Source organism: Heterocephalus glaber, unplaced genomic scaffold (genome assembly GCF_053883595.1).
Source record: "Heterocephalus glaber isolate CG9 unplaced genomic scaffold, H.glaber_assembly_v1.0 deba00001497, whole genome shotgun sequence".
NCBI classification, from domain to species: Eukaryota; Metazoa; Chordata; class Mammalia; order Rodentia; family Bathyergidae; genus Heterocephalus; species Heterocephalus glaber.
The window spans coordinates 66,856,308-66,865,231 of NW_028258320.1; the positions used below are offsets into that span (position 1 = coordinate 66,856,308).

An 8,924-nucleotide genomic window follows, 5' to 3' on the forward strand; every position below is an offset into this window, starting at 1 on the left:
CAGGATTCTGATTCGGATTAAGTGTTTTCTCCTTTCCTGGGTGAATATTCTTTAATTCAAAACTATATACCTAAATTTTTTAAAAGCAGTGGTAAAGAGAAGTAAGCATTTTTAACCTAAAGTTCAAAATAAAGTCTTCCTGTACAGCATGCAGCCAACAGGCAAAGGTCTTCTTAGAAAACTTTCCTCGAATTCCTTTTCTGACATTAGTTATCCTAATCTTCTCACTTCACTACTCTTATCTCTCTTTTAAAATGCACCCCCCCCCAAATAGTATGGCCTTTCTGTGGGTGGGGAGCCAGGGCTTCTTGAGTCTAGTTGGGGAAGAACCACATTTAAATTATAGAGATGCTGTTTTTTTAAAAAAAAGATCCACTTCAATCTCCCAAGACAACTACTCTGAGGGCATATTGATAAATCTTTATTGACAAAATATTGACATTGACATACTTCTTGGAAGTATATAGGGTGTTAGAATTCTAACAAATTAACACAAAACACAAAAATATTTACATTCTGGTATAGAAGACATTAAGGAAGCATTTGTCACTCTCTTTAGTAAGTCTATGGTCTTGGAAGAGAAACTCAGTGCTTGAAAACTTGCCGCCTGTCCTTGGTCTTACTAACATTGTCCCCACTAACTACGATCCTTCAGTTTTTGCAATAGATAGATTGAAAGTTTTGAATGGTCATTACCGGAAATGGTTGAACTCAGCCAATTTTTCCAACCCCTGAAAAGAGTTTACTTCATGGTGTTCAGCCTCAGAATGTTAGGAAAGGGAATGTCCAAGAAATATAATTAATTAGGATTTTTTTCCTAGTACGAGTCCTGATTCTTTTTATGGGCACCCTCCCTCACCAGTCTTATTCTCATCTTGCTCCCCGTTTCTCTGCAAGAGGACCACTGTCGCTGAGCCTACTTCATTTAGCTTTCACAATCACTTTGACATCAGAAGTTATCAAAAAGTGTTTACAGACTGCACATTTCTCGGAAAAATTAAAATAAAAAGCACACAGAACCTGTCTTTAAAAGGAATATAAAATTACAATTCATTTTGTCTTTAGACACCATTCGCCCAACAACTGCTACATGCAATTCAAGTTTTTGAAACAGGTGTGGGATGAGGCTAGATATGGAATTTTTTTGTTATTACTAATTATTTTTAAAGATTGGGGGAAACACTATGCAGTGCAAAATTAAAAGTCCTGTGCCTGGTTGAGGTTTTTTTTTTTAATCATTATTTTCACCATTTTTAAAAGTGGACTGCGATAAACGGAATCTCTACCAATCATCTTGTCTCCCTGGTTTGGCATTTGACTAATAGCTCCCCTTGTCAGAGTGTGTTCAGCTTTGCCACATTCGGATCTCTCTCTCTCTCTCTCACTCATTCCCTCTCCCTCGTCTCTTCCTCCCTCTCTCTTCCTCTCTTTCTCTCGCACTCACTCACTCACTCAGCTGCCTCTTTAGACGAGGGCTGCAAGTTGATGAAGGAGCCTCCATCCTCTGCCATCCCGGCGCCGTCTCAGATTGGGACCCAGCGCTGCACAAAGTCTGGGACGCGCTGTTGCTCTCTCTGATTCCCTCTCTCTTTCTCGGTGAATATGTGTGCAGTTTGTTTTTTATTTGTAGGGTTTTTCCTTCTTCCCCTCCTCTCCCTGCCTCGGTTCTGCTCCATGTTGTCCGCTTCTGTGGGGTTAAGTCTGTCTTTTTAATCATCTGAGGTCACGTCTATTTCCTCCGGACTCGCCTGCTTAGTGGCGATTCTCCACCGGTTGATATGGTGTGTCCCTTTTTTCTTTTGCTGTGAGTCTGAGCCTTCTTCCTCCAGCTTCTGCCTTTTGAACTTAGTCCTCCGGTTCTGAAACCATACTTTTACCTAGAGGGAGAAGCAGGTGGGTCCCTGTTAGGTCCTTCACGGCACCCTCCTACAAAGTTGAGGTTCCTTCCACTGCCCAGACCCCAGTCCAAGACCTGAGGAAGCCCGTGCGTGTCCTAAGGGTTACCACCTCGGGCCTCCGACCTGGAGCAGAGCTCCTAGCACTGAGGGGAGGAAGCCCAGACCCCTGCCTTTCTGAACCCTCTTGGGAAGACTTTCCCCAGAGCCCCAGGGCCCTGTGGCACACAGAACCCCTTCTCTCCTGGCCCCGGCTAGGGCACCCACATCCCTATGAGAGCAAAACCCTTTTAAGGCTTGGGAACCCCTGTAAAATAAGAAATAAGGAAAAATAAAAAGAGATCTGTTCGTAACTCCCCTCCAGCAAGCCAGCAAAAGAAAAACCTCAGTCTGGGCTGCCCTAGCTCCTGCAGGACCCAATATGCTTTCTATTTTCTGCCGACCTGGCATTGCCTAAATACAGCGCCTCCTCTGCAAGGCAGCAAGGCCTTGGGTAGACAATCCGGGTTTGCCTGAGCTGCTGTCTCCTTGTAGGGGGACTCTGGCAGGTGAGCAGGAATGGTGTGGAGGTGGAGGAAACCAGGGGGACAGAGGGATACAGGGTGCACAAGCCTCAGATGCAACCCAGCTGCACCTTTCCAGCTAGGAAAAGGTGTTCAATAGTGAAAGCTTCCAGAAGACCATGGGATAGAGAAGTCAGAGGAGAAACTGAAAAAGAGGATGGGGGGACCTCTTCCCTCCTACTGTCCAGCCCCAGAATAGGACAGGGTCAATCTCAGACTGGGCCACCTCACTTCCCACCAAGGCAAGGCTGGCAGCCTGGTCTCCCCAGGGCTGCTGCTAGAAGTCCAGAGAGCAATGAAGTTGGAGTCAGCTGCGAATTGATCCCCCCCTGCCCCACCCCCACCCCAGGAAGCTGGGTGGTGGGTCTCCATTCAGCAACAAGACTAACAGTGACACCAGCCAGGCTTCCCAGGAGAGAGCAAAGAGTGAGGAAGACCGGTGGCGACTGTACCTTCCACATCCCAGCAAACTATCCCAGTCCTAGCACCCTGGCCCAGCACAAGTTCCTGGGCCCTTGAGGTCTCCAACTACTGCCTCCTTTAAGTCTTAGTTCGACTTGCTCTCCCCAGTGCCCTCGTCCCCCAAAGTGCCCCGTGAAAAAGCTGAGCGGGAACAAGGCTGAGTTTAATTTGCTTTGAGTTTGCTAATTGAGGAGGAGGACGGTTCATTTCTTCCCCGGCGCTCGCCCAAGGCGCGCGTCGGTGAGCTCGGGGCTTGACATTCACACAAAGACTGCAGGCAGCGTGGGCAGCCAGGCGGACAAAGACCACCTTCGCCTGGGCTGTCCAGGGGAAATCAGCCGGCCGAGCCTTGTGCCCGCCCTGCACAAACCCACAAGGCTCTCCTCAATTTTTTTCCAGGGATGGAGGAGGGGGGTATGTTTTTTCAAAAAAGCCTTGACCTTTTTGCATTTCCCAGAAAAAGTGTTACAACTTAATCTGCCCGAAAATGTTACTGTTCACTGGCAACTTTGACCCGCCTTGTGGCTGGAGTACAGTAGCATCTACTGTAGCGCTAAGTCCCCTTCCCACCCTGGGACAAGCCCAAGCCAGGCCTGCTTCAAGGCTCCACTACACAGCAGGGCCTATCCCCTGAGTCCGGTGCTCTTTGCAGCCTTCCAGCTTCATTTCTCTGATTGCAAGGGGGCACATCACAGCCTAGCCTCCAGCTCCGGACTCCCCAGTCCCCTTAAAGGGAGTACCTGGGCCCAGGGTGGGAGTCCATTGGCCTAGAGTTGCTCAGAATTCACCCATAACCCTCTCTACACTCTCCAGACTCTGGCCCAGACAACCAGGACACCCCACTGCACTTTCCTTCATCTGGATCCAAGTACTGAACTGATTACTCTCACCAAAATTTTCACCAACACTGCAGAGGTGTGTGTGTGTGTGTAGCCAGGGGCTGCAAGACCTGCCCAGCAGGTAGAAGGAGCAATGGAAGAGTTCCACTGTAGAACCCAGGGAGAATCAGCTCCCAGTCCCTGCTAGAGCTCTACAAAGCTGGGCACCTGGAAAGTTATACATCCAGAGCCCCAGAGTGAACTAGGTGCAGGGTCCTTGGCTGAGCGAGAGGGTTTTCTCGGCGCTCCACACCGGTGAGTGTGCCGGGTGTGGTCTGCCTGGATCTGTGGACTGGGTTGAGGGGCCTGTGCCCTGAGGGTGTCTTTCCTCCTGGGCTGCACTCACCTGAGTTTCCGTAAGGCTGAGGCTGTGAGCTAGCTGCTTCCTTTCTGCGCCCACGACGTAGTGATTCTTCTCGAAGGCGTGTTCCAGCCTTAGAAGCTGGGACGGGGAGAAGGCGGTTCGGATCCGCTTAGGTTTTCGGGCCAGCGCGTTGTGCAAAAGGAAACTCTCGGGGCTTGTGTCGTTCCCTGCAGGGGGCACAGTATAAGTGCCATTAGGGGCCCATCTGGCTGGAGCCGCGCGCTTCTCCCGAGCCGGGCTGGCCGACTTTGCGCTCAGGGCCGCCGCCTAATCCAGGCCGCCGGACCTGCCAGGGCTAGTGGTCCTCCTCGGGCGCGCGAAGGGGAAGCCGGCCCAGCTGCCAGACACGGACCGTCACGGATCTACCAGTGCGGGACTCAACCTGCAGCTGTTCCGGCCGAGCCCAGTTCCCGGGCTGAGGACCTCTGCAGGCCAAGGCTCCGCAGTCGCTTTGGCGCCGCGGGCCCGCCACGTCCCTGCGAACCGGGCAGAGGAAGGGGTGGCAGAGCCCAACTGGGAGATTGGTCCCTACCACCCACAGGAACGGCGCTCTTCCTTTGAGCCTCTCGGAGAACTTTGACCCCAGGCCGCTGCCCAGAGTTTTCTCGCGAATTTGTTTTTTTAAAAAATTTTTTTTCTCTTGCTACCCCATCGAGAAAGTAGAGGACAGGTGAGTAGAGTCGTTGCAACCAGACCAAGACAGAAATCTTGCAGCGGGTGTGTAGGGCTTCTACCGCTGCGGCCTCGGGAGGACCCGGCTCCAGAGAACTAGGAGGAAGCCTCCAGCGAAGGGATCGAAACTGAGGGGTTACCGAGGTGCGCGCACCCGCTCGGCTGGTCTGCGGCCAGGCAAGATACCAGCTGCTCCAGATCTGATGGGGCAACCAGGAAGGCGACTGGCAGAAAATGCGGAAGGGAAGTCCTAAACTTTGAGAGCAAAGCCACTTATTACAGCAAGAAATCGGTTCGCCAAAAGCTCAAACAAAGAAAAACAAACTGACAGGCGGGGAATAGAAGCAAATCCAATTCAAAAATTAGGGGTTTGAGGTTTTTTTTTTTCCTTAACTGTGGGGCTCTCCCAGAGAGACGACGACACCTTCCCCATTCTAGGCTCAGGCAGGAATGCAAAGAGTTAACTTAGGGATCAGCCTCTGGGTATTGATCCGCAGCTGCCGAAGATAGTTGTTGTTGTTGTTGTTTTGTTGTTTTGTTGTTTTGAACGGACTCGGATCCGGATCTGTAAACTAATTACTCGCCCCCCTTTCCCCTAAGTTTTGACTTTCCTGCCAACTCCCTCCCAGAGAAAAATAAATTTTAAAAATATCCAGAAATGAAAACACCCAAACAGATCTTCCCCTCCCAGGCCGTCTCTCATTTCTTTTAAAAGGAAGAAAAACAAAAACCAGACCGAACCTGCCTTTCCTCCGCGGCCGCTCCGTGCACCAATTAAGCAGGTCGCGGAGCACCGAGCCCAGGAGGTTTTTACCCCTCCGCTTCCCACCCCTCTCCAGGCCTCCAAAAAGCGGGAGGGGATATTTGAGGGTCACGATAGTACCCCGGCCTCAGTAAAAGGGTCAAAGAAGGAGAAGTCGCGGTTCGGGCTGAAGGGGCGTGGAGTGGGTGGCCAAAGAGTCGAGCACATCGGAGGGGAGCCTGGCGGTCAGGCCTGTCCCTCCTCTCTGAGCTGGTGTCCTGGACAACGCCGAGGGGGCCGCGCGTCTGGGGACCCCGTGGGCTCTGGGGCTCCTGTTGGCGGACACGCAGAGTGGCTGTCCCCGGCTGCCCGACCAGAGCGCACTCGGGAACAACTTGACCCACGCCCCCTCCCCAAAGGTCGGTCGGCCGGAGGCCCCGCTCCCAAACCTGCTGTAGCTTCAGAGAGTGAGTGAGGCTCCACACCACGCCCGCCCCCGGCTGCCCAGCTCCGAACCAGGCGCGCGGCCCCGCGAGTCCGAGGAACCTCCGCCCAGGCCTTGCAGGCGCCCAGCGAGCAGGCCAGGCGCAGAGTAGGGTGCGGCGGGAGCGCCGCTCGGCGGTCCCCCGACGTGGCACGTACCTTGGAAGCGATGGCCCAGATATCGGTAGCGGTGGATGAGCCAGGGGTAAAAGGTGGACGGGTCCCGCTGCTGCGAGGCGAAGAGGGGGTGTGGCGAGTGCGAGGAGGGCAGGGGGTGGGCGGCCAGGGCGTGCGGCGGCGGCACCGGGTGCACGGGCACCGCTGGGTTGGGCGGGTGCGAGACCGCCTCGGCGAACACCAAGTCCGGGTTGGAGTAGACGCCCCTGCCCGCGGCGGCCGCGGCGGCGGCGGCGGAGTGGAAGCCGTTGAGGAACGGATTTATGGGGCTGGAGTTGGCGTAGCTAAGTGCCGCGGGACGGATGGGGTCCTCGGAGCGCGAGGCGGGCAGGGGACTGTCCTTGGCCACCAGCGACTCGATGGTGAAGCAGCGCTTGGGCGCCGGCTGGAACATGCTGCGCCGAGGAGCGGCGCCCGGGCTCCCTGCTCCGGCAACCGCGGCGCGCTGCCTCCGCCGCCCGCTGCCCACGGCGAGGACCGGCGAGAATTGGGGACTCGTTTGTTTGGGGTGGGGGTGGGGGGAGGAAAGAAAGGAAAGGAAAAAGGAGAGGAGGGGGAGGGGGAAAGAGGCAACGCCGAAGATCCCGAGAATCTTGCACCAAATGCGCCCAACCTGGAGAGAGGGGGGAAAATCCTTCCAGAAGAATTTGCAGGCGTGGATTGGGGTAAAATTTTTTTTCGAGATGCCGTGGGGGGGGGGGGGCTCAGAGTTAGAGGCAGAAGGGGGGGCAAAGTTTCTCGGGGGAGGCAAAAAAAAGTTTTCTCTCCTCTGCAAAAGGCGGGCAGGGCGCCCTAAGTCCAAGGACAATCCATGGAAGTGTTCGCTTCTTCACAAGTTGTGCAAACGATTTGTTAGTTCATGAGCCTAATTAGTGCGGGGATCACATAAACAGCTTCCTCCGAAGCCTGGTAAATGGCTTGATGATTGGTCGCTATTACTCGCCCTGAGGTGGAAGGGGGGGAGACTCTTTAAAGTGCGTCAGAGGGCGGCGAGCGCCTGGGAACCCGGAGGCCTGGATCCGAGCCGAGAGTGGAACGGAGTCGGCGCCGCTGGCCCGGCGGAGCCTCCCGCCGCCCGCCTGGCCGCCCGACCTCTACGCTCCTTCGCCCCGCGCTCCGAGTTCTCTCTCTCCGGCGGCGGCGCCGGCTGCGGCTTCTCTCCTCCCCCTTCGCCTCCTCCTTTTCCTCCGGTTTCTTCTTCTCCTCCTCCTCCTCCTCCTCCTCCTCCTCCTCCTCCTCCTCCTCCTCCTCCTCCTCCTCCTCCTCCTCCTCCTCCTCCTCCTCCTCCTCCTCCTCTTTCTTCTCCTCCTTCTTTTCTTCCTCCTCCTCTTTCCCCTCCCCCTCAGCCTTCGCCTCCTCCTCTACCAGCACCACTCCCTCTGGGGCACCAGGGTCCCTGCAGATTCCCCGGGCCTGGCCGCCTGCCTCCACGCGGGCCCCGGGACCCGAGCCCGCTGCGCCGGAGCTGGTAGGACACACGGACAGACAGACGCGGAGATTCCTCTCGCTCGCCGCTCTGCCACTGCTGCCCTCCGCGGCCCGCGTCGGTGGAGCCGAGATCGCCCGGGGGTTCTGCGCGGGTAAGCGGGTGGGGAATGGCTCCGGGCGAGGGCTAAAGGCTCCGTTAGACTGGACCAATCCCCACCCCAGCAAAATTCCCTGCGGTGTGTGTGTGGGGGGGGTCCCAGTGTCCCACCCCAACCACCGGTAGCTCAGAGGTCGCAGAGTCTGCGCGTTCGCTTTCCTTGACCCGGCTCGTTCGTTTGCGAATTGGGACGCGGGAGCTGCCAACCCTGTAGGCGTGGGCCTCCTACTCCAACTCACACCCGCCCTCACTGCACAGCCTCCCGCTTTTTCTGTCTGAGAGGGTGCTCGCCTTGTTCCCTAAAACAATTCCTCGTGGGCCACTGGGATCCAGGCTCCTAGGACAAGGGAGAAGCTGATGCGGTACTATTATTATTTCGTGGTCGTTATTGTTTGTATTAGTGCTGACATTGTTACTGTTACTGCTGCTCTTGCTGTTGTTATTATTATTTCTATTATTATTCTGCCATCTGTTGTCCCAGGGCTGGGTTGCAGTGCAAATCCAGGACTCTCAACTAGAGACTGCAGATCGCGTCTCCAGTTCCAGGCCGTGTCCGCATTTTCGAGCTCGCCTTCAGTTTTGGGATGATTTTAGGGCCGAGTTCTCGGTCCCCATTGGCTCGTGCTGTGGCATAATTATGATCACATCCCCCAGGCTGCTGGCGCTGCTCTCTGTTTATTGGTGGTTAAAGATCTATTATCTATTCATCAGCCGCCTCTTTTTTCCTCTCCCCCTCCCTTTTGCCAATTACATTCTTATAAAGTGAAGTACCAGCAGGTATTTTGCAATTAATAATAAAAAATGCTGGCGTCTTTTAAATCTATTACAACCAGGCCTGGGTCATTTATTTTAAGGAGGAAGAAATGCCTGTGTTTCCTGGCTAGGTTGCTGTGAGACCTGGGAGAAGTCTATCAGGAGAAGTACAGACCCCAAAAGGGAAGCCGCAACTCCACCAGATTCAACCAAGGATCAGGAGTCCTAGGACATGCTCCAGGGTCCCCCAGCTTCTCCATTCCTTGCCCTCTGGTCTTCTCTTTACCTCCGCTGGTCTCATCCACTGCTATGTATTTGGTTCTACCAATTTCTTGACTTTATTCCAGGTA

General features: G+C 54.6%; 1 protein-coding gene and 1 long non-coding RNA gene across 2 annotated transcripts; one reads left to right on the forward strand and one right to left on the reverse strand.

Annotated features, from left to right (window-relative positions):
• Positions 1–222: 222 nt before the first annotated feature.
• Positions 223–7,334, reverse strand: Emx2 (empty spiracles homeobox 2). The gene is made up of 3 exons (XM_004838846.4): positions 6,219–7,334; positions 4,145–4,329; positions 223–1,877 (listed from the first exon to the last, which is right to left on the reverse strand). The coding sequence occupies exons 1-3, from the start codon at positions 6,628–6,630 to the stop codon at positions 1,710–1,712; spliced, it is 765 nt and encodes a 254-aa protein (XP_004838903.1). The 5' UTR covers positions 6,631–7,334; the 3' UTR covers positions 223–1,709.
• Positions 7,335–7,386: 52 nt separating this feature from the next.
• On the forward strand, positions 7,387–8,644 carry LOC110347823 (uncharacterized). The gene is made up of 2 exons (XR_002392678.2): positions 7,387–7,816; positions 8,303–8,644. It is a non-coding gene; the product is annotated as an uncharacterized LOC110347823 (long non-coding RNA).
• The last annotated feature ends 280 nt before the right edge of the window (positions 8,645–8,924 follow it).

What these genes read in the sequence shown, in the direction of transcription:
- Emx2 (XM_004838846.4), bottom strand. Translation starts at nt 6,630, where the DNA reads ATGTTCCAGCCGGCGCCCAAGCGCTGCTTCACCATCGAGTCGCTGGTG. An exon ending in TCTGGGCCATCGCTTCCAAG is followed by an intron (nt 4,330 to 6,218) that starts GTACGTGCCACG and finishes TGCCCCCTGCAG; the next exon opens with GGAACGACACAAGCCCCGAG. An exon ending in TCAGCCTTACGGAAACTCAG is followed by an intron (nt 1,878 to 4,144) that starts GTGAGTGCAGCC and finishes TTCTCCCTCTAG; the next exon opens with GTAAAAGTATGGTTTCAGAA.